Source organism: Salvelinus namaycush, chromosome 17 (genome assembly GCF_016432855.1).
Source record: "Salvelinus namaycush isolate Seneca chromosome 17, SaNama_1.0, whole genome shotgun sequence".
Lineage (NCBI taxonomy): Eukaryota > Metazoa > Chordata > Actinopteri > Salmoniformes > Salmonidae > Salvelinus > Salvelinus namaycush.
In genome coordinates, this window is record NC_052323.1 from 30,294,562 (window position 1) to 30,320,237 (window position 25,676).

Sequence of the window (25,676 nt, forward strand, 5' to 3'; positions counted from 1 at the left end):
AAGCGCTTTCTGAGTGACGTTCCCTCTGTTCTAGGTTGAACAAGCCCTTTCTGAGTGACGTTCCCTCTGTTCTAGGTTGAACAAGCCTCTTCTGAGTGACGTTCCCTCTGTTCTAGGTTGAACAAGCCCTTTCTGAGTGACGTTCCCTCTGTTCTAGGTTGAACAAGCCTCTTCTGAGTGACGTTCCCTCTGTTCTAGGTTGAACAAGCCTCTTCTGAGTGACGTTCCCTCTGTTCTAGGTTGAACAAGCCTCTTCTGAGTGACGTTCCCTCTGTTCTAGGTTGAACAAGCCTCTTCTGAGTGACGTTCCCTCTGTTCTAGGTTGAACAAGCCTCTTCTGAGTGACGTTCCTTCTGTTCTAGGTTGAACAAGCCTCTTCTGAGTGACGTTCCCTCTGTTCTAGGTTGAACAAGCCCTTTCTGAGTGACGCTCCCTCTGTTCTAGGTTGAACAAGCCTCTTCTGAGTGACGTTCCCTCTGTTCTAGGTTGAACAAGCCTCTTCTGAGTGACGTTCCCTCTGTTCTAGGTTGAACAAGCCTCTTCTGCGTGACGTTCCCTCTGTTCTAGGTTGAACAAGCCTCTTCTGAGTGACGTTCCCTCTGTTCTAGGTTGAACAAGCCTCTTCTGAGTGACGTTCCCTCTGTTCTAGGTTGAACAAGCCTCTTCTGAGTGACGTTCCCTCTGTTCTAGGTTGAACAAGCCCTTTCTGAGTGACGTTCCCTCTGTTCTAGGTTGAACAAGCCCTTTCTGAGTGACGTTCCCTCTGTTCTAGGTTGAACAAGCCCTTTCTGAGTGACGTTCCCTCTGTTCTAGGTTGAACAAGCCCTTTCTAAGTGACGTTCCCTCTGTTCTAGGTTGAACAAGCCTCTTCTGAGTGACGTTCCCTCTGTTCTAGGTTGAACAAGCCCTTTCTGAGTGACGTTCCCTCTGTTCTAGGTTGAACAAGCCTCTTCTGAGTGACGTTCCCTCTGTTCTAGGTTGAACAAGCCTCTTCTGAGTGACGTTCCCTCTGTTCTAGGTTGAACAAGCCCTTTCTGAGTGACGTTCCCTCTGTTCTAGGTTGAACAAGCCCTTTCTGAGTGACGTTCCCTCTGTTCTAGGTTGAACAAGCCTCTTCTGAGTGACGTTCCTCCTGTTCTAGGTTGAACAAGCCCTTTCTGAGTGACGTTCCCTCTGTTCTAGGTTGAACAAGCCCTTTCTGAGTGACGTTCCCTCTGTTCTAGGTTGAACAAGCCTCTTCTGAGTGACGTTCCCTCTGTTCTAGGTTGAACAAGCCTCTTCTGAGTGACGTTCCCTCTGTTCTAGGTTGAACAAGCCCTTTCTGAGTGACGTTCCCTCTGTTCTAGGTTGAACAAGCCTCTTCTGAGTGACGTTCCCTCTGTTCTAGGTTGAACAAGCCTCTTCTGAGTGACGTTCCCTCTGTTCTAGGTTGAACAAGCCCTTTCTGAGTGACGTTCCCTCTGTTCTAGGTTGAACAAGCCCTTTCTGAGTGACGTTCCCTCTGTTCTAGGTTGAACAAGCCTCTTCTGAGTGACGTTCCTCCTGTTCTAGGTTGAACAAGCCCTTTCTGAGTGACGTTCCCTCTGTTCTAGGTTGAACAAGCCTCTTCTGAGTGACGTTCCCTCTGTTCTAGGTTGAACAAGCCCTTTCTGAGTGACGTTCCCTCTGTTCTAGGTTGAACAAGCCTCTTCTGAGTGACGTTCCTCCTGTTCTAGGTTGAACAAGCCCTTTCTGAGTGACGTTCCCTCTGTTCTAGGTTGAACAAGCCTCTTCTGAGTGACGTTCCCTCTGTTCTAGGTTGAACAAGCCTCTTCTGAGTGACGTTCCCTCTGTTCTAGGTTGAACAAGCCCTTTCTGAGTGACGTTCCCTCTGTTCTAGGTTGAACAAGCCTCTTCTGAGTGACGTTCCCTCTGTTCTAGGTTGAACAAGCCTCTTCTGAGTGACGTTCCCTCTGTTCTAGGTTGAACAAGCCTCTTCTGAGTGACGTTCCCTCTGTTCTAGGTTGAACAAGCCTCTTCTGAGTGACGTTCCCTTTGTTCTAGGTTGAACAAGCCTCTTCTGAGTGACGTTCCCTCTGTTCTAGGTTGAACAAGCCCTTTCTGAGTGACGTTCCCTCTGTTCTAGGTTGAACAAGCCCTTTCTGATTGACGTTCCCTCTGTTCTAGGTTGAACAAGCCCTTTCTGAGTGACGTTCCCTCTGTTCTAGGTTGAACAAGCCCCTTCTGAGTGACGTTCCCTCTGTTCTAGGTTGAACAAGCCCTTTCTGAGTGACGTTCCCTCTGTTCTAGGTTGAACAAGCCTCTTCTGAGTGACGTTCCCTCTGTTCTAGGTTGAACAAGCCTCTTCTGAGTGACGTTCCCTCTGTTCTAGGTTGAACAAGCCTCTTCTGAGTGACGTTCCCTCTGTTCTAGGTTGAACAAGCCCTTTCTGAGTGACGTTCCCTCTGTTCTAGGTTGAACAAGCCCTTTCTGAGTGACGTTCCCTCTGTTCTAGGTTGAACAAGCCTCTTCTGAGTGACGTTCCTCCTGTTCTAGGTTGAACAAGCCCTTTCTGAGTGACGTTCCCTCTGTTCTAGGTTGAACAAGCCCTTTCTGAGTGACGTTCCCTCTGTTCTAGGTTGAACAAGCCTCTTCTGAGTGACGTTCCCTCTGTTCTAGGTTGAACAAGCCTCTTCTGAGTGACGTTCCCTCTGTTCTAGGTTGAACAAGCCCTTTCTGAGTGACGTTCCCTCTGTTCTAGGTTGAACAAGCCTCTTCTGAGTGACGTTCCCTCTGTTCTAGGTTGAACAAGCCTCTTCTGAGTGACGTTCCCTCTGTTCTAGGTTGAACAAGCCTCTTCTGAGTGACGTTCCCTCTGTTCTAGGTTGAACAAGCCTCTTCTGAGTGACGTTCCCTCTGTTCTAGGTTGAACAAGCCTCTTCTGAGTGACGTTCCCTCTGTTCTAGGTTGAACAAGCCCTTTCTGAGTGACGTTCCCTCTGTTCTAGGTTGAACAAGCCTCTTCTGAGTGACGTTCCCTCTGTTCTAGGTTGAACAAGCCTCTTCTGAGTGACGTTCCCTCTGTTCTAGGTTGAACAAGCCTCTTCTGAGTGACGTTCCCTCTGTTCTAGGTTGAACAAGCCCTTTCTGAGTGACGTTCCCTCTGTTCTAGGTTGAAAAAGCCTCTTCTGAGTGACGTTCCTTCTGTTCTAGGTTGAACAAGCCCTTTCTGAGTGACGTTCCCTCTGTTCTAGGTTGAACAAGCCTCTTCTGAGTGACGTTCCTTCTGTTCTAGGTTGAACAAGCGCTTTCTGAGTGACGTTCCCTCTGTTCTAGGTTGAACAAGCCCTTTCTGAGTGACGTTCCCTCTGTTCTAGGTTGAACAAGCCTCTTCTGAGTGACGTTCCCTCTGTTCTAGGTTGAACAAGCCCTTTCTGAGTGACGTTCCCTCTGTTCTAGGTTGAACAAGCCTCTTCTGAGTGACGTTCCCTCTGTTCTAGGTTGAACAAGCCTCTTCTGAGTGACGTTCCCTCTGTTCTAGGTTGAACAAGCCTCTTCTGAGTGACGTTCCCTCTGTTCTAGGTTGAACAAGCCTCTTCTGAGTGACGTTCCCTCTGTTCTAGGTTGAACAAGCCTCTTCTGAGTGACGTTCCTTCTGTTCTAGGTTGAACAAGCCTCTTCTGAGTGACGTTCCCTCTGTTCTAGGTTGAACAAGCCCTTTCTGAGTGACGCTCCCTCTGTTCTAGGTTGAACAAGCCTCTTCTGAGTGACGTTCCCTCTGTTCTAGGTTGAACAAGCCTCTTCTGAGTGACGTTCCCTCTGTTCTAGGTTGAACAAGCCTCTTCTGCGTGACGTTCCCTCTGTTCTAGGTTGAACAAGCCTCTTCTGAGTGACGTTCCCTCTGTTCTAGGTTGAACAAGCCTCTTCTGAGTGACGTTCCCTCTGTTCTAGGTTGAACAAGCCTCTTCTGAGTGACGTTCCCTCTGTTCTAGGTTGAACAAGCCCTTTCTGAGTGACGTTCCCTCTGTTCTAGGTTGAACAAGCCCTTTCTGAGTGACGTTCCCTCTGTTCTAGGTTGAACAAGCCCTTTCTGAGTGACGTTCCCTCTGTTCTAGGTTGAACAAGCCCTTTCTAAGTGACGTTCCCTCTGTTCTAGGTTGAACAAGCCTCTTCTGAGTGACGTTCCCTCTGTTCTAGGTTGAACAAGCCCTTTCTGAGTGACGTTCCCTCTGTTCTAGGTTGAACAAGCCTCTTCTGAGTGACGTTCCCTCTGTTCTAGGTTGAACAAGCCTCTTCTGAGTGACGTTCCCTCTGTTCTAGGTTGAACAAGCCCTTTCTGAGTGACGTTCCCTCTGTTCTAGGTTGAACAAGCCCTTTCTGAGTGACGTTCCCTCTGTTCTAGGTTGAACAAGCCTCTTCTGAGTGACGTTCCTCCTGTTCTAGGTTGAACAAGCCCTTTCTGAGTGACGTTCCCTCTGTTCTAGGTTGAACAAGCCCTTTCTGAGTGACGTTCCCTCTGTTCTAGGTTGAACAAGCCTCTTCTGAGTGACGTTCCCTCTGTTCTAGGTTGAACAAGCCTCTTCTGAGTGACGTTCCCTCTGTTCTAGGTTGAACAAGCCCTTTCTGAGTGACGTTCCCTCTGTTCTAGGTTGAACAAGCCTCTTCTGAGTGACGTTCCCTCTGTTCTAGGTTGAACAAGCCTTTTCTGAGTGACGTTCCCTCTGTTCTAGGTTGAACAAGCCTCTTCTGAGTGACGTTCCCTCTGTTCTAGGTTGAACAAGCCTCTTCTGAGTGACGTTCCCTTTGTTCTAGGTTGAACAAGCCTCTTCTGAGTGACGTTCCCTCTGTTCTAGGTTGAACAAGCCCTTTCTGAGTGACGTTCCCTCTGTTCTAGGTTGAACAAGCCCTTTCTGATTGACGTTCCCTCTGTTCTAGGTTGAACAAGCCCTTTCTGAGTGACGTTCCCTCTGTTCTAGGTTGAACAAGCCCCTTCTGAGTGACGTTCCCTCTGTTCTAGGTTGAACAAGCCCCTTCTGAGTGACGTTCCCTCTGTTCTAGGTTGAACAAGCCCTTTCTGAGTGACGTTCCCTCTGTTCTAGGTTGAACAAGCCTCTTCTGAGTGACGTTCCCTCTGTTCTAGGTTGAACAAGCCTCTTCTGAGTGACGTTCCCTCTGTTCTAGGTTGAACAAGCCCTTTCTGAGTGACGTTCCCTCTGTTCTAGGTTGAACAAGCCCTTTCTGAGTGACGTTCCCTCTGTTCTAGGTTGAACAAGCCTCTTCTGAGTGACGTTCCTCCTGTTCTAGGTTGAACAAGCCCTTTCTGAGTGACGTTCCCTCTGTTCTAGGTTGAACAAGCCCTTTCTGAGTGACGTTCCCTCTGTTCTAGGTTGAACAAGCCTCTTCTGAGTGACGTTCCCTCTGTTCTAGGTTGAACAAGCCTCTTCTGAGTGACGTTCCCTCTGTTCTAGGTTGAACAAGCCCTTTCTGGACTATGGTGATGCTGTGCAGTATGGTATGGAGAATGTCTCGTGGCTGAGAAGGCACTCAATATGGGGGAGGTAAATATATGTAGAATGTGTCTACAGTAGAATGTGTCTACAGTAGAATGTGTCTACAGTAGAATGTGTCTACAGTAGAATGTGTCTACAGTAGTTACTGTAGAAGAACCTACAGGAAGGTTATGAATCATATGAAATGTATTCTGTAATAAGTCTTCTATATTATGCCTTGTGTTTTCACCTTATTCAATTAGTGTTTGGTTTAATATCTGGTGTTTTCAGTCCCCTCTAATGTTTAGAACCGATGTTTATTTGTGTCCTTGTCCCTGTTTTCCTTCAGGCGGATAGTTAACGTGTTTCTGATCATCACCCAGCTGGGTTTCTGCTGTGTCTACTTTGTCTTCCTCAGTGACAACGTCAAACAGGTAGGGGACATGTCATCGTGTTGACTAGTACTGTCTACTTTGTCTTCCTCAGTGACAACGTCAAACAGGTAGGGGACATGTCATCATGTTGACTAGTACTGTCTACTTTGTCTTCCTCAGTGACAACGTCAAACAGGTAGGGGACATGTCATCATGTTGACTAGTACTGTCTACTTTGTCTTCCTCAGTGACAACGTCAAACAGGTAGGGGACATGTCATCATGTTGACTAGTACTGTCTACTTTGTCTTCCTCAGTGACAACGTCAAACAGGTAGGGGACATGTCATCATGTTGACTAGTACTGTCTACTTTGTCTTCCTCAGTGACAACGTCAAACAGGTAGGGGACATGTCATCATGTTGACTAGTACTGTCTACTTCGTCTTCCTCAGTGACAACGTCAAACAGGTAGGGGACATGTCATCATGTTGACTAGTACTGTCTACTTCGTCTTCCTCAGTGACAACATCAAACAGGTAGGGGACATGTCATCATGTTGACTAGTACTGTCTACTTCGTCTTCCTCAGTGACAACGTCAAACAGGTAGGGGACATGTCATCATGTTGACTAGTACTGTCTACTTCGTCTTCCTCAGTGACAACGTCAAACAGGGAGGGGACATGTCATCATGTTGACTAGTACTGTCTACTTCGTCTTCCTCAGTGACAACGTCAAACAGGTAGGGGACATGTCATCATGTTGACTAGTACTGTCTACTTTGTCTTCCTCAGTGACAACGTCAAACAGGTAGGGGACATGTCATCATGTTGACTAGTACTGTCTACTTTGTCTTCCTCAGTGACAACGTCAAACAGGTAGGGGACATGTCATCATGTTGACTAGTACTGTCTACTTTGTCTTCCTCAGTGACAACGTCAAACAGGTAGGGGACATGTCATCATGTTGACTAGTACTGTCTACTTCGTCTTCCTCAGTGACAACATCAAACAGGTAGGGGACATGTCATCATGTTGACTAGTACTGTCTACTTCGTCTTCCTCAGTGACAACGTCAAACAGGGAGGGGACATGTCATCGTGTTGACTAGTACTGTCTACTTTGTCTTCCTCAGTGACAACGTCAAACAGGGAGGGGACATGTCATCGTGTTGACTAGTACTGTCTACTTTGTCTTCCTCAGTGACAACGTCAAACAGGTAGGGGACATGTCATCGTGTTGACTAGTACTGTCTACTTTGTCTTCCTCAGTGACAACGTCAAACAGGTAGGGGACATGTCATCGTGTTGACTAGTACTGTCTACTTTGTCTTCCTCAGTGACAACGTCAAACAGGTAGGGGACATGTCATCATGTTGACTAGTACTGTCTACTTTGTCTTCCTCAGTGACAACGTCAAACAGGTAGGGGACATGTCATCATGTTGACTAGTACTGTCTACTTTGTCTTCCTCAGTGACAACATCAAACAGGTAGGGGACATGTCATCGTGTTGACTAGTACTGTCTACTTTGTCTTCCTCATTGACAACGTCAAACAGGTAGGGGACATGTCATCATGTTGACTAGTACTGTCTACTTTGTCTTCCTCAGTGACAACGTCAAACAGGTAGGGGACATGTCATCATGTTGACTAGTACTGTCTACTTTGTCTTCCTCAGTGACAACGTCAAACAGGTAGGGGACATGTCGTCATATTGACTAGTACTGTCTACTTTGTCTTCCTCAGTGACAACGTCAAACAGGTAGGGGACATGTCATCATATTGACTAGTACTGTCTACTTTGTCTTCCTCAGTGACAACGTCAAACAGGTAGGAGACATGTCATCATGTTGACTAGTACTGTCTACTTTGTCTTCCTCAGTGACAACGTCAAACAGGTAGGGGACATGTCATCATGTTGACTAGTACTGTCTACTTTGTCTTCCTCAGTGACAACGTCAAACAGGTAGGGGACATGTCGTCATATTGACTAGTACTGTCTACTTTGTCTTCCTCAGTGACAACGTCAAACAGGTAGGGGACATGTCGTCATATTGACTAGTACTGTCTACTTTGTCTTCCTCAGTGACAACGTCAAACAGGGAGGGGACATGTCATCATGTTGACTAGTACTGTCTACTTCGTCTTCCTCAGTGACAACATCAAACAGGTAGGGGACATGTCATCATGTTGACTAGTACTGTCTACTTTGTCTTCCTCAGTGACAACGTCAAACAGGTAGGGGACATGTCGTCATATTGACTAGTACTGTCTACTTCGTCTTCCTCAGTGACAACATCAAACAGGTAGGGGACATGTCATCATGTTGACTAGTACTGTCTACTTTGTCTTCCTCAGTGACAACGTCAAACAGGGAGGGGACATGTCATCATGTTGACTAGTACTGTTTCACACCACCAGGTGGTATTGTTTACTTCTTCCTGAGCAGTACCAGCAGTTTGGATGTTATCATCACTGGTGTGGACAAGATACCAGCAGTTTGGATGTTATCATCACTGGTGTGGACAAGATACCAGCAGTTTGGATGTTATCATCACTGGTGTGGACAAGATACCAGCAGTTTGGATGTTATCATCACTGGTGTGGACAAGATACCAGCAGTTTGGATGTTATCATCACTGGTGTGGACAAGATACCAGCAGTTTGGATGTTATCATCACTGGTGTGGACAAGATACCAGCAGTTTAGATGTTATCATCACTGGTGTGGACAAGATTCCAGCAGTTTGGATGTTATCATCACTGGTGTGGACAAGCAGTTTAGATGTTATCATCACTGGTGTGGACAAGATTCCAGCCAAACTCTTCTGCTCGTTCTTTTACTCAGCTACAGTGCATTCGGAAAGTATTCAGACCTCTTGACTTTTTCCACATTTTGTTACATTACAGCCTTATTCTAAAATTGATTAAATGTTTTTTTTTCCCCTCTCATCAATCTACCCCATAATGACAAAGAAAAAACAGCCACTCCTGTGTTGTCTTGGCTGTGTGCTTAGGGTCGTTGTTCTGTTGGAAGGTGAACCTTCGTTCCAGTCTGAGGTCCAGAGCGCGCTGGATCAGGTTTTCATCAAGGATCTCTCTGTACTTTGCTCCGTTCATCTTTCCCTCGATCCTGACTAGTCTCCCAGTCCCTGCCGTTGAAAACATCCCCACAGCATGATGCTGCCACCACCATGCTTCACCGTAGGGATGGTGCCAGGTTTCCTCCAGATGTGATGTTTGGCATTCAGGCCAAAGACTTCAATCTTGGTTTCATCAGACCAGAGAATCTTGTTTCTCATGGTTCGAGAGTCCTTTAGGTGCCTTTTGGCAAACTCCAAGCGGACTGTCATGAGCCTTTTACTGAGGAGTGGCTTCCATCTAGCCACTCTACCATAAAGGCCTGATTGGTGGAGTGCTGCAGAGATGGTTGTCCTTCCGGAAGGTTCTCCCATCTCCACAGAGGAACTCTGGAGCTCTGTCAGTGACCGTCTGGTTCTTGGTCACCTCCCTGACCAAGGCCCTACTCCCCCAAATGCTCAGTTTGGCCGGGCGGCCAGCTCTAGGAAGAGTCTTGGTGGTTCCAAACTTTTTCCATTTAAGAATGATGGAGGCCCCTGTGTTCTTGGGGACCTTTTAATGTTGCAGAAATGTTTTTGGTACCCATCCCCAGATCTGTGCCTTGACACAATCCTGTCTCGGAGCTCTACGGACAATTCATGGCTTGGTTTTTTGCTCTGACATGCACTGTCAACTGTGGGAGCTTTATATAGACAGGTGTGTGCCTTTCCAAATCATGTCCAATCAATTTAATTTACCACATGTGGTATAAGTTGTAGAAACATCTCAATGATGACCAATGGAAACAGGATGCACCTGAGGTCAATTTCGAGTCTCATAGCAAAGGGTCTGAATACTTATGTAAATAAGGTATTTGTTTTTAATACATTTGCAAAAATGTCTAAAAACCTGTTTTCACTTTGTCATTATGAGGTATTGTGTGTAGATTGATGAGGGGAAAAAACAATTTAATTCATTTCAGAATGAGGCTGTAACGTAACAAAATGTGGGAAAAGTAAAAGGGTCTGAATACTTTCCGAATGCTCTGTACACTGTTCAGTCCTCTTTTGAGTCCTACCGTTAGGTTCTAATTATTAGAGTAAGAACTCAGCGGACACTGTGAAAGCTTAAACCAACTTTATTCTTCCCGAAGGATCGAACAGCTGAATCGACAAAATCATGTTTACAATAGTGGTGGTATTTGTACCTCACTTTGGGTGGAGTCTCCTCCTTCTCGCTAAACATTGTATCTTTATGGCGGTTAAAGTAGCTTCCAGACCCGACCCATCTGTATGTCTACAGAGGAATCTAGTCTCTCTCTCTCATTAGCTCCGCTTCCTCTGTCATGGTGTCTTCAAGCTCACCCATTATGCAGCTGGACCTCACTTCACGTGACAGCTATGCACCCACCGAGGAGAGACATGACGATCTTTACTGCTGCAGGTGCTGTAAGGAGGACTGTGTGTGCACTTATTCTCCAGAATTCAGCCCGTGCCCTCGGTTATCTCTTGCTCCTCATGTGCCGCTTCCACTAGGGAATATACACACTGCAACGCATGGGTCATTTCCTTACGACGTAGACTCTCCCATTTATGGCAAGATCACTAATTTGTGACGTGACTAACAGCCCCCGGTTCTCCCATCGGTCTCCCACTTACCAGCTACCAAGCCATGTGACATGAGTCCTCATAAACTGATATCCCAACAATGCTACTAAAGTAATGCCCATGATGCATACCTCAAACTCCCTCATTTATACCGTAGTCCCATTCCATGCTGTTACTATAGCCTCCTTTAAATACTGTCCCTACAGCGACTGCCATGAGTAACTACTGCATGGAATCTGTCAAGTGTTCACCGGTTGTTATGAATGGGGAAGAGATGAAGTTGGAAGAATATCCAACCTAACAAAACTCTGAGTCACAGGTTTCTTGAATGTTGACAATAGTGTCTGAAATGCCATTACTATCTCTTCTACTTTCACCATGATCTGGGTCTGTGTTAACGTTCAATTGAACTCATAATATACCCTATATTGTGCACAGTTAACTGTCCTCTGTCTCCCTACAAAGCTATCTCCAGTAACAATATACAGTTGAAGTCGGAAGTTTACATACACTTAGGTTGGAGTCATTAAAACTCGTTTTTCAACCACTCCACAAATTTCTTGTTAACAAACTATAGTTTTGCAAGTCGGTTAGGACATCTACTTTGTGCACGACACAAGTCATTTTTCCAACAATTGTTTACAGACAGATTATTTCACTTATAATTCACTGTATCACAATTCCAGTGGGTCAGAAGTTTACATACACTAAGTTGACTGTGCCTTAAACAGCTTGGAAAATTTCAGAAAATTATGTCATGGCTTTAGAAGCTTCTGATAGGCTAATTGACATCATTTGAGTCAATTGGAGGTGTACCTGTAGATGTATTTCAAGGCCTACCTTCAAACTCAGTGCCTCTTCGCTTGACATCCATGGGAAAAATCAAAAGAAATCAGCTAAGACCTAAAAAACACAAGGACCTTGTGAAGATGCTGGAGGAAACAGGTACAAAAGTATCTATATCCACATTAAAACGAGTCCTATATTGACATAACCTGAAAGGCCGCTCAGCACGGAAGAAGCCACTGCTCCAAAACCGCCATTTAAAAGCCAGACTACGGTTTGCAACTGCACATAGGAACAAAGATTGTACTTTTTGGAGAAACGTCCTCTGGTCTGATGAAACAAAAATAGAACTGTTTGGCTAAAATGACCATCGTTATGTTTGGAGAAAAAAGGGGAGGCTTGTAAGCCAAAGAACACCATCCCAACCGTGAAGCACGGTGGGGGGGGGGGGGGGGGGGGGGGGCATCATGTTGTGGGGGTGCTTTGCTGCTTGAGGGACTGGTGCACTTCACAAAATAGATGGCATCATGAGGGAGGAAAATTATGGGGATATATTGAAGCAACATCTCAAGACATCAGTCAGGAAGTTAAAGCTTGGTCGCAAATGGGTCTTCCAAATGGACAATGACCCCAAGTATACTTCCAAGGTTGTGAGCAAAATGGCTTAAGGACATGGTCAAGGTATTGGAGTGGCCAACACAAAGCCTTGACCTCAATCCCATAATTTTTTGGGGGGCAGAACTGAAAAAGCGTGTGCGAGCAAGGAGGCCTACCAACCTGACTCAGTTACACGTGCTCTGTCAGGTGGAATGGGCCAATATTCACCCAACTTATTGTGGGAAGGTTGTAGAAGGCTACCGAAATGTTTGACCGAAGTTAAATAATTTAAAGGCAATGCTACCAAATACTAATTGAGTATGTAAACTTCTGACCCACTGGGAATGTGATGAAACAAATAAAAGCTGAAATAAATCATTATCTCTACTATTATTCTGACATTTCACATTCTCTAAATAAAGTGGTGATCCTAACTGACCTAACACAGTGCATTTTTACTAGGTTTAAATGTCAGGAATTGTGACAAACTGAGTTTAAATGTATTTGGCTAAGGTGTATGTAAACTTCTGACTTCAACTGTACATGGTCTCTGGGAATGATACCACACTATCACCACAACCTTTATTAATGAGCCTCCACTGATCTCCACCCCTGTCACATTCCATCTCAACTAACAGCCTTATGTAAACATTCTGTCTCAACCACAGGCCACATGTGTACCTCGCCTCCTGCTACAGATACATTTGCACATATATCATTCCATCTAACCCATAACACGCTAGTCACTACTCCTAATGCACTTCTACAGTTATAAACATACTAACACATTCTTAAATCAATTTGTCAATATACATCAGTTCCTCCTCTGGAACAATGATCACTCTTATGTTCCACGAAACCTAAAAACATATTGACTTGAAAAGGAAAGAGGAAAAAAAGTACACGTTTAATAATTTCACACCACCCTTGATGCAACTAAAACTGGGGAAAGAACTGTCCATCCGTTATGTTCTATGCCCTTGTGATGCTGGTCTCTGTTCCCGGCTCCTTCCATATTCATCCTTGGCTGTTAACGCAAGACAGAGACTATGAGCCTTGTATGCAATTCATTGTACCGTATCATCCAGCAATCTATATGTATTGATGCGATTTAACATTAAAATTCTGATGACATGGTAATTTTTTTTAACAAGAAATGATGTTTGAACCAATCTATCATCCAGTGAGTTGTCTAATAACCTCCCTGTCAGAGGACACTTAAAGATAAGGTTTCTAGAGACTCCCTAGGCATAATACATTTGGGCAGTGCACACACCCCTCACAGTTTGAGAGCAACTCTCTCTAGCTGAATCATAACTAAAACATTTGATACATTTTCCAACCCAAATTTTAAATGACAGTCCTTAGTGCCTTACTTTGAGTCTATCACGTGAATTTGAGCTTCTCAACCTGACACACATCATCACGGTTAGAATGTACATTTATAAACGGGGCCTTTTATTGCTGGTAATGACTCTTCTCATTCATGGCTCTGACTCAGATTGGAGTGTTAAAAATCACATTGCATTGAACGCCTTTGTTGCTCTTTCTTCAGCCGGTTAGGGAGGGATTTCAGTTTCACACACACTGTTTGTCATCAATTATTCCTACATGCATTAAGACATGATCGGATGTCACCTTCCACGATAACCTCGACAGATCAGAACAACAGTTTAGTTCAATTAATTTCTGATTCAAGAAATCCAGACAAGCATTGACTATATGACAAATTATTACATTCCCAGTTTTCTTAATAACGTTATCTCTACGACAAATGTCAAAGAGCATAACAACATACTGTTACTGTTGAAACAACCATTGTCAAAATTTGTTCGTACTCCCTTCTTTTACTGCTGACCTCTCTGAAGAGTTACCAGATCAGGGAGTTAACACCCTAACCCAACAATACAGTAGACCCAATCTGGTGAAATTTGTATCGATACAAAGACAAAAAATGAAATCATCAATTCACATATCACAATCCATTTGGCGTAACTGTCAACCCTCTTTGTCACGCCCTGACCGAAGAGATCTTTTTATGTCTCTATTTTGGGTTGGTCAGGGTGTGATTTGGGTGGGCATTCTATGTTCATTTTCTATGTTTTGTATTTCTTTGTTGTTTGGCCGGGTGTGGTTCTCAATCAGAGGCAGCTGTCTATCGTTGTCTCTGATTGAGAACCATACTTAGGTAGCATTTTCCCACATGGTTTTTGTGGGTAGTTGTTTTCGGTTTATCTGTTTTGTTTGCCTGACAGAACTGTTCGCTTTCGTTCTCCTGTTTGTTGTTTTTGTTCGATTGGTTTGTTGGATTAAATCATGAACACTTTAAACGCTGCACCTTGGTCCACTCTTCCTTTAGCCCACGAGAAGTGTGACGCTCAATAACATATATTTTTCCTTCTATATGCAGACTGAACAAAATACATTTGTGTATTTACCCAAAGACCAGTGCCCCAGGGAACTAGTAATTTCCCCGTCGAAACACATGATTCACATTGTGATTCAAAAACATGTTCCATCAAAAATAAACAAATTCGAATAACCAATCAACTTAGAATTACAACTCTTGATAACTCCATAAGGAAATAATGGTATCTCATAAAGTACAGTAATTGCATACCCAATTTAAAACCAAATTGATAAAACCCCACACAAAATAAATCCCAGAGTATCAACACCACTAACGCATACTCATAACCGGTAAGGTGTGTGTGTGTGTGTGTGTGTGTGTGTGTGTGTGTGTGTGTGTGTGTGTGTGTGTGTGTGTGTGTGTGTGTGTGTGTGTGTGTGTGTGTGTGTGTGTGTGTGTGTGTGTGTGTGTGTGTGTGTGTGTGTGTGTGTGTGTGTGTGTCAAAAACACACATGAACAGGTCTTATCTGGGAACTCCGTTTCTAATCCAGAACCTTTTACACTTAAAACTGCTGAATATCATTAACTGCTCTCCCAAATACCACAGTCTCAGGGAACATTCCAACGAGAGATAATGAAACCCCCTCCTCTTCTGGAAAACAAAGTGTACATTTCGTTAGCATTCACTATGCTACATCTTAATCAGCAATCCAAAAGTATTAATTCTAAACCAAAGATAATGGTAAATCCACTGTCCTTACCTCAATCATTAAACATTTGTTTTAATCCACCCCATCCTTTATTTATCTTTTATTTAGCATGTACTACCCTTAGACACGGCGACCTTATCTCACCACCGAGTCCAACGATTCACTGGTTTCTTTTCCCCATGATTCTTCATAACCACCACACTACCATGTTCATGAACAAGAAATGTAAAGTTTATTTTAGGTGTGGTACCCCTATGCTAATTCCTCGTGACCCCTCCACCCTTTCGTCCATTCTAGAAATCTATTTCAGAATAAGACAACATCAAATGTAAATCTATTCATAATAAAATGACAATGTCTCATGAGATTAAAAACCTCCCAAGGTTTTCTGAGTTTGCAAGAAGTGTTTGGCCAGATAATGTTAATGTGTTACCTCTTTAGAATCCATCCCCCTGGTATTTCGCCTAGATTCTTCAACCCAAAATGCCTTTTTCCTTTGGCAAATTTAGCCAATTTCTCATCATAAGGAATTCGAGATATTTGATCCTGGCATCTATTAAAAAGTTGTGTAAGACGTGATCTCATACGTCTTCCTTCACATAGAAACTGTAATCTCTATGACCTACGGTTGATCGTACCGAGGCCATACACCGCTATGTGGAAGTTTCCTGTCCCGCTACTTTCAGGAGGATTTGTTGTTGCTCTTTTGAAAAAGAGGCAAACGCTTGCTTGGCAGCGTTTCTTCCATATATAGCAGGCTTCCTTCCTACTTTACACTCCTTTTTCCAATGACCAACAGCCCCACAGCTTTGATGTTTTTTCTCTACGTTTCTTTGTCTTACCTTGGCCATTGAAACTATAGTTAGTGACTTTCCCTGTGGCCGTATTAACCCCTTGCACATCTGTGAAGTGAACAGAGTTTTTTTTTTTCACTCATAAAGCATCCTGCTCTATTTCATCCACTGCCCCTGCATTTGCCATTTTGGTCACAGGTTTCAAACCTGCCATCAAAACTGAAGTACAAATTGTATCTATGTACTCACGTACCCAGTCTTTTTGAAGCTGAGTACATCTACTAATTACATTTTTATCAGTTATACTCTTCTGTTGATTAAACGCTGACATCAAAACACTTGTATATTGAGCTTGCTATTTCTCATTGACGTCATTGTGCACAACAGCATCTCTGAGTTCTTTATTTGATTTTAATTTTCCGTCAACAGCTGGCCAATTTTTACCCAGTTTGCAAAAATGTTTCCCATATTCGAGCCGAATTGGTAGAATGCTCTTGCGCTTCTTTCAGCGCCTCCATGGCTTTATTAAAATCCTCTAGCTCTGCTCTACAGGGAGAATCGGAGCCGTCTGTCACCATATCAATAGTTATTATTCCCGAACCTCTCCCCATGGTGTCCACGGTGTTTAGATTTCTTCACTCCCATCTATAAAACCCACCGTCTATTAACTATTTTCTAAGGTAGCGCTACCCACTTCCCCAGAGAATAGTTATGGTATTTGTGCCTATTAATTGGTCATGGCACTTATTACCTTGTGTTAGAACCAATACTATAGCGTCTGCAAATGTATTACTGGAGAATACGGATGACTCAATGTCTTATTCAAGTGTTGCGCATCAAATATCACTGTTGTTGATAACACACATTACCAGAATGATTCACACTTGTCTTCCTAGTATTTCCACATAATCTGTCACGGTTCACCGCCCCAATAGGGCATAAACCAACCTCTCTCCTTATTGCTATTGTTCCTACACGAATCTCAAACAGTGTTTGAATATCTTATTGCTTTTCTTTTAACCATGCATGTGGCTTTCCTTCAGAGTTTATAGGTAACCTTCTTATCAATATCCACATACGCTCTACTGCCTCACTGTCACTGCAGCTGGGACTTTTTGTCCCCTTTTACAGATCTTGCAGAGGAAAACCTCCACTTGGGACCTATCCTTAAAGGAACCCACCCTACACCATATATTTACGACCGGTCGTTTCTCAATGGGCCTACTGAATAAACTCAGGCTTTCTAGATCCGTATCCTATAAGTTTTCAGCCTACGATTCTCATCTCCCCAAGATGTCAAAATGAGTGGAAACAGGTGTAGGAACTGTGCTTACCTTGTTTGTTGCCAGCTCTGGACTCTCTGGTTTGACTATAAATCATGGGGAATCCTGCCGACAACGCCAACCGTTAGGTTCTAATTATTAGAGTAAGAACTCAACGGACACTGTGAAAGCTTAAACCAACTTTATTCTTCCCAAAGGATCGAACTGCTGAAGCCACAAAAACATGTTTAAAATAGTGGTGGTATTTGTACCCCACTTTGGGTGGAGTCTCCTCCTTCTCGCTAAACATTATCTTTATTGCTAGGCAGGAAACTAAGTGATACGGGCAATAACATTTTCCTTCTCCCTTAATGTGACCTGACCTGGACCCCCTTCATCACTAATCCATGGCTCTCTCCTCTTATCAATGCCTGCCAGGTGATCGTTTTCCCTACAGTCAGTACATTCCAAGCTTAACTGCACCCACCATATACCTACCCCCTACAGATAACCATCAACCTCTGGTGTAGCCCCTCGGCTATGGCACCCCTCAGGTCTCTATTACAACTAATGATTCATAACATTTAAAGTTCAGAAATCCAAAGCCATCACTATCCATCAGTTGCTTGCACCTTGCTGGAAATGGCAATATGAAGAAAATACCAGATCCAGCAGAGTACAGTTTAGGATGGCATGACGTGTGAGAAGGATACCCTTATTATGTGTTCACTATTCTTTGGCATTCTTCCTTCAGGTGGTGGAGGCTTCTAACGGGACAACCATGAACTGCCACAGAAACCAGACGGCTGTGACCGTCCCCAGCTTTGACTCCCGTCTCTACATGTTGTGTTTCCTGCCAGCCGTTATACTCCTGGTGTTCACCCCAAACCTGAAGTACCTGGCACCCCTCTCTCTAGCAGCCAACCTGGCCATGTGTGCTAGTCTGGTCCTCATCTACTTCTTCTGCTTCACGGTACGTACTGCATCTTCTGCTTCATGGTAGGTACTGCAGGGCTGTCTTCTGCTTCACGGTAGGTACTGCAGGGCTGCATCATGGTAGATACTGCAGGACTGTCTTCTGCTTCACGGTAGGTACTGCAGGACTGTCTTCTGCTTCATGGTAGGTACTGCAGGACTGGCTTCTGCTTCATGGTAGGTACTGCAGGACTGGCTTCTGCTTCATGGTAGGTACTGCAGGACTGTCTTCTGCTTCACGGTAGGTACTGCAGGACTGTCTTCTGCTTCACGGTAGGTACTGCAACTTCTACTTCACGGTAGGTACTGCAGGACTGGCTTCTGCTTCACAGTAGGTACTGCAGGACTGTCTTCTGCTTCATGGTAGGTACTACAGGACTGTCTTCTGCTTCATGGTAGGTACTGCAACTTCTACTTCACGGTAGGTACTGCAGGACTGGCTTCTGCTTCACAGTAGGTACTGCAGGACTGTCTTCTGCTTCATGGTAGGTACTACAGGACTGTCTTCTGCTTCATGGTAGGTACTACAGGACTGTCTTCTGCTTCATGGTAGGTACTGCAGGACTGTGTCTTTTGGGGGGAGGGACTAACATGGACTTGTCCAAATAAGAAACGCAACTTTTCATTGCGAAACGTTTTCTGTTGCAAAACATTTTGGTACAGTTTGCTACAGTGTGCACTAATGAATACACTCCAGTCCCATGGCACGTGTTACATTCCCTAGCAAGAAACCCCACAAAAATGTTGTCAAACAGAAGGGGAAACTAACAACAACCAAAACGAAACAGGTGGGGTTTTAGGATGGGTTCTGAAAAACACTCATGAAGGTGTCTACTGAAAGTTGCAACAACTGGGACCTAAAAGACACCCACCATGAGCACCCACTAAAATTTGCCCAAGAAGAGGCAAACAAAATTAAAACCAACACCAAACTTAGACAGGAAGGAGACCGCAAAGTGGAGCAGAACAGGGAAAAATCTCATTTTGTTTTTGTTTGTTAGAAATCAAAATGGGGAGAGCCAACTAAAGGTGTTAACCCTCCACTGTCTCTCCAGACAGCTGGAGCACTGGGCCAGCCACTATTAAATATCCATTGGGCCAGCCACTATTAAATATCCATTGGGCCAGCCACTATTAAATATCCATTGGGCCAGCCACTATTAAATATCCATTGGGCCAGCCACTATTAAATATTCACTGGGCCAGCCACTATTAAATATCCCCTGGGCCAGCCACTATTAAATATTCACTGGGCCAGCCACTATTAAATATCCCCTGGGCCAGCCACTATTAAATATCCACTGGGCCAGCCACTATTAAATATCCCCTGGGCCAGCCACTATTAAATATCCACTGGGCCAGCCACTATTAAATATCCCCTGGGCCAGCCACTATTAAATATCCCCTGGGCCAGCCACTATTAAATATCACCTGGGCCAGCCACTATTAAATATCCCCTGGGCCAGCCACTATTAAATATCCCCTGGGCCAGCCACTATTAAATATCCCCTGGGCCAGCCACTATTAAATATCCACTGGGCCAGCCACTATTAAATATCCTCTGGGCCAGCCACTTTTAAATATCCACTGGGCCAGCCACTATTAAATATCCACTGGGCCAGCCACTATTAAATATCCACTGGGCCAGCCACTATTAAATGTCCCCTGGGCCAGCCACTATTAAATATCCCCTGGGCCAGCCACTATTAAATATCCACTGGGCCAGCCACTATTAAATATCCACTGGGCCAGCCACTATTAAATATCCACTGGGCCAGCTACTATTAAATGTCCCCTGGGCCAGCAACTATTACATATCCATTGGGACAGCCACTATTAAATATTCACTGGGACAGCCACTATTAAATATTCACTGGGACAGCCACTATTAAATATCCCCTGGGCCAGCCACTATTAAATATCCCCTGGGCCAGCCACTATTAAATAACCCTGGGCCAGCCACTATTAAATATCCACTGGGCCAGCCACTATTAAATATCCACTGGGCCAGCCACTATTAAATATCCCCTGGGCCAGCCACTATTAAATAACCCTGGGCCAGCCACTATTGAATATCCCCTGGGCCAGCTACTATTAAATGTCCCCTGGGCCAGCCACTATTAAATATCCACTGGGCCAGCCACTATTAAATATCCCCTGGGCCAGCCACTATTAAATATCCCCTGGGCCAGCCACTATTAAATGTCCCCTGGGCCAGCCACTATTAAATATCCCCTGGGCCAGCCACTATTAAATATCCACTGGGCCAGCCACTATTAAATATCCACTGGGCCAGCCACTATTAAATATCCACTGGGCCAGCCACTATTAAATAACCCTGGGCCAGCCACTATTAAATATCTACTGGCCCAGCCACTATTAAATGTCCCCTGGGCCAGCCACTATTAAATATCCACTGGGCCAGCCACTATTAAGTATCCACTGGGCCAGCCACTATTAAGTATCCACTGGGCCAGCCACTATTAAATATCCACTGGGCCAGCCACTATTAAATGTCCCCTGGGCCAGCCACTATTAAATGTCCCCTGGGCCAGCTACTATTAAATATCCACTGGGCCAGCTACTATTAAATGTCCCCTGGGCCAGCAACTATTACATATCTCCTGGGCCAGCCACTATTACATATTTCCTGGGCCAGCCACTATTAAATATCCCCTGGGCCAGCCGCTATTAAATAACCACTGGGCCAGCTACTATTAAATAACCACTGGGCCAGCCACTATTAAATATCCCCTGGGCCAACTACTATGAAATATCCACTGGGCCAGCCACTATTAAATATCCCCTGGGCCAGCCACTATTAAATATCCACTGGGCCAGCACAGGTAAAACACCTTCTGACTAATGAAATGTCAAGCCAGCAAAGGTGTAACACATACTGACTAACGAGGTGACACCAATGTGTTAACGTGATTACCTCCAACCTTGAAATATAAATGTAAAAGCCTGTAACACACTGGGTCGTTCCCTCAGTCTCAGCTTTACTTAGTTTATTCATGACATTGGCACTTAAAAGCTGAATTACAGTAAATACATAACTTACTTGATGCAAAGCTCCAAAACATCCATTCTTAACAATGTTATCCATTCATAACAAAAATTCCATTCATAACAGTAGTAGCCATCTAAATCCACTGCATGTTATGTATATAATGAAATGTTCCAACAATATGCTATCATTCTCATGTAGGCATTCTATAGCAACCAGCCCCGCCACCTATCTCTCCACTGATTGGGTTGTGGTTGTTATGGATGAAGAGGCCATGACTAGTGGCAGGCAGTGTTGTGTTCGAGACTGATTCAAGACCGGCGCAAATCGAGTCTGAGTCGAGACCAAGACTGGGGGCTGGGGTGGTGGTGAGGGGTGAGGGGTCCAATTCAATTTAGACCAGGGATGGGAAATTGGGAACTCTGTCGTGGTCTTAATTTACTGTTGAGAGTTATTACTGTTGAGAGTTAATTTTGAAATTTGGTTGTAGATCAGCAGTTTTTCTCTTTTTATGCCAGTCACTGACAGTTACTCAGTTAGCCAATGTCAGCTAACATGTTATAGTGAGTCTAGCTGCCAGCTATCTAAACTTTAAAGTAATCCTGGTCAAATTACTGACTGGGGGGCCTCATTGATCATCGGATATCATCTTAAAAACTGCACATTGTTCTCTCCGCCCCATGGCTAAATATTATCTCTGCTCCTAAATATTATCTCCGCCCCATGGCTAAATATTATCTCTGCTCCTAAATATTATCTCCGCCCCATGGTTAAATATTATCTCTGCCCCATGGTTAAATATTATCTCCGCCCCATGGTTAAATATTATCTCCGCCCCATGGCCAAATATTATCTCCGCCCCATGGTTAAATATTATCTCCGCCCCATGGTTAAATATTATCTCCGCCCCATGGTTAAATATTATCTCCGCCCCATGGTTAAATATTATCTCCGCCCCATGGTTAAATATTATCTCCGCCCCATGGTTAAATATTATCTCCGCTCCATGGCTAAATATTCTCTCTGCCCCATGGTTAAATATTCTCTCCGCCCCATGGTTAAATATTCTCTCCGCCCCATGGTTAAATATTATCTCCGCCCTATGGTTAAATATTATCTCCGCCCCATGGCTAAATATTATCTCTGCCCCATGGCTAAATATTATCTCCGCCCCATGGTTAAATATTATCTCCGCCCCATGGTTAAATATTATCTCCGCCCCATGGTTAAATATTATCTCCGCCCCATGGCTAAATATTCTCTCCGCCCCATGGCTAAATATTCTCTCCGCCCCATGGCTAAATATTCTCTCCGCCCCATGGCTAAATATTCTCTCTGCTCCATGGCTAAATATTCTCTCTGCTCCATGGCTAAATATTCTCTCCGCCCCATGGCTAAATATTCTCTCCGCCCCATGGCTAAATATTCTCTCTGCTCCATGGCTAAATATTCTCTCTGCTCCATGGCTAAATATTCTCTCCGCCCCATGGCTAAATATTCTCTCCGCCCCATGGCTAAATATTCTCTCCGCCCCATGGCTAAATATTCTCTCTGCTCCATGGCCGAATGTGTAGAATTGCAGCAAACGTGTTTCTTTAAAACAAACAAATAGGCTAGAGCCAGCTCTGACTGTGTGGGTATCGATGTGGGTGCAGACCCGTGAGCCCCTGCGACCCTTCATGATGAGTTCTGATTGGTTTTCTGGCCCCCACCTACATCAAAGTTGCCCATCTCTGCTAAAGACATTCAGAATGGTGAACAAATGCATGCTGGAGGGCAAATGGAGCCACTTCAAATGATCACTAACCCAAGCAGATGTATAATAGATCAAAATACAGGTACCTGCATAAATAAAGGAAACTGCTTGAGTAAATGAAGGACACAAAGTATACTGAACGCAGGTGCTGCCACACAGATGTGGTTTCTAAGTTAATTATTCAGTTAACATCCCATCATGCTTAGGGCCGTGTATAAAAATGGCCTGTGGCCCATTATCTTTGGCTACCATGGCTAGAAGAAGAGGGAATTTCCTGTAATGAAAAATAAATACAAACATTCATGGCTCATGACGTGTTCATATACTGTGACCTCCGGGGGGACCCTGACCATTGGGGCGGCTGATGAGCTGTGTGCTTCCGCCAGTGTTTCCACCATCATCAAGACACCAAATTATGGAATTTGTGATGGAAGAACGGCGTCGTATTCCCTCCAATAGAGTTCCAGTCACTAGTAGAATCTATGCGAAGGCTCAAACATCCTATAATGTTAACTGCTATGCATTGTTATTTAATGACCTAACTGGACTTAATTTGATATTCAACCAATTTTTCTGTTTCGATTTCCAGAACATCCCAAATCATATCAACCTGCCCAAGGTGGGTCATGCCAAAGACTACCCTCTCTTCTTTGGAACGGCCATCTTTGCTTTCGAGGGGATAGGAGTGGTAACGTATTACTGTTCATTTTTAAAAATGTATTTTACCTTTATTTAACTAGGCAAGTCAGTTAAGAACAAATTCTTATTTTCAATGACGGCCTAGGAACAGTGGGTTAACATCCTTGTTCAGGGGCAGAACGACAGATTTTTTACCTTGTCAGCTCGGGGATTTGAACTTGCAACCTTTCGGTTACTAGTCCAACGCTCTAACCACTAGGCTACCCTACTGCCCCAATGTTGAACATATGCCGCAAAAAAAACATGATTACCATGTAATTACATGTTAATAAGGACATAATTGCATGATATTACAACGTTACTGCAGTAAGGACGGTGTAGTTTCATAGGAATAATGGCAACTTAAGGTGAAGTGTTACCTAACGTTGTTCCTCTCCATGTCCCAGGTCCTGCCCCTGGAGAACAAGATGCAGAAGCCTCAGTGTTTCAATAGGGTTCTATGTCTGGGAATGGGCATCGTCACCTTCCTCTATATCAGCTTGGGGACCATAGGGTACATGACCTTTGGAGAGGCCATAGGGGGAAGTGTCACCCTTAACTTACCCAACTGCTGGTGCGTTCTTCTTACAATGTACTGAAGAGATGGTGCTGTATAGAATCACATAGATACTGAAGAGATGGTGCTGTATAGAATCACATAGATACTGAAGAGATGGTGCTGTATAGAATCACATAGATACTGAAGAGATGGTGCTGTATAGAATCATCACATAGATACTGAAGAGATGGTGCTGTATAGAATCACAAAGCAGCTGTATTTTTTAACAGTGTAACACTTGTCATAATTGTATTCATCGAAAGGCTTTTGGTCATTTTTGGATTGCCCGAAGTGTGCATCGTCTTGAAGATTTGACCAAAATAGGATCCTCTCTCTCTGTCTTTACTGTGGCCCTAAATAGGATCCTCTCTCTCTCTTTACTGTGGCCCTAAATAGGATCCTCTCTCTCTTTACTGTGGCCCTAAATAGGATCCTCTCTGTCTTTACTGTGGCCCTAAATAGGATCCTTTCTCTGTCTTTACTGTGGCCCTAAACAGGATCCTTTCTCTGTCTTTACTGTGGCCCTAAGAGGATCCTTTCTCTGTCTTTACTGTGGCCATAAAAGGATCCTCTCTCTGTCTTTACTGTGGCCCTGAACAGGATCCTCTCTCTGTCTTTACTGTGGCCCTAAATAGGATCCTCTCTCTGTCTTTACTGTGGCCCTGAACAGGATCCTCTCTCTGTCTTTACTGTGGCCCTAAATAGGATCCTCTCTCTCTTTACTGCGGCCCTAAATAGGATCCTCTCTCTGTCTTTACTGTGGCCCTGAACAGGATCCTCTCTCTCTTTACTGCGGCCCTAAATAGGATCCTCTCTCTGTCTTTACTGTGGCCCTGAACAGGATCCTCTCTCTGTCTTTACTGTGGCCCTAAATAGGATCCTCTCTCTCTTTACTGTGGCCCTAAATAGGATCCTCTCTCTGTCTTTACTGCGGCCCTGAACAGGATCCTCTCTCTGTCTTTACTGTGGCCCTAAGTCCAAGTTTAGAATGTTTGTGTGATTGTTTTGTCATCATAGCTCATCTAGACACTAATCACCAAATTAAAATCTATCTCAGCCATTAGTTATCAAGTTAATACCAGATTTGTATTTTTGACATTCTCAGCATTTATATTCATGCTTAAAAAACATCAGTGCAGGTTTCCCTCTGAGGTTGTAGTTAACAGGCTATACTAGATGTTCTGTAAATACCACTACTGTATCTGTCTCTATGGAGACACTGACACAATGACTGGGAGATGCAGCAGTCACATTCGTTCATGGTGGCAGGTTACAAGACACCATGAGCCAGACACCATGAGCCAGACACCATGAGCCAGACACCATGAGCCAGACACCATGAGCCAGACACCATGAGCCAGACACCATGAGCCAGACACCATGAGCCAGGGAGAATTCAATTTAAGGCAGTAAAGCCTGCTGATACTTTGCTCAATCTTGCCTTAATCAAAGTAATCAGTCAGGTAGATATAGAAGGAACAGATCAGTCAGGTAGATATAGAAGGAACAGATCAGTCAGGTAGATATAGAAGGAACAGATCAGTCAGGTAGATATAGAAGGAACAGATCAGTCAGGTAGATATAGAAGGAACAGATCAGTCAGGTAGATATAGAAGGAACAGATCAGTCAGGTAGATATAGAAGGAACAGATCAGTCAGGTAGATATAGAAGGAACAGATTGAACAGGTCAGAG

At 44.3% G+C, this 25,676-nt stretch overlaps 1 protein-coding gene across 2 annotated transcripts in view; it reads left to right on the plus strand.

The window, feature by feature from the left end:
* LOC120062519 (proton-coupled amino acid transporter 1-like) overlaps window positions 1-25,676 on the plus strand; it is an 83,061-nt gene that overhangs the window by 35,696 nt on the left and 21,689 nt on the right. For both annotated transcript variants that reach the window (XM_039012556.1, XM_039012557.1), the window contains exons 6-10: window positions 5,447-5,536; window positions 5,817-5,901; window positions 17,759-17,977; window positions 23,335-23,433; window positions 23,831-23,997. In XM_039012556.1, coding sequence (XP_038868484.1) covers window positions 5,447-5,536; window positions 5,817-5,901; window positions 17,759-17,977; window positions 23,335-23,433; window positions 23,831-23,997 — 660 coding nt within the window. The remainder of the gene's footprint in view (window positions 1-5,446; window positions 5,537-5,816; window positions 5,902-17,758; window positions 17,978-23,334; window positions 23,434-23,830; window positions 23,998-25,676) is intronic.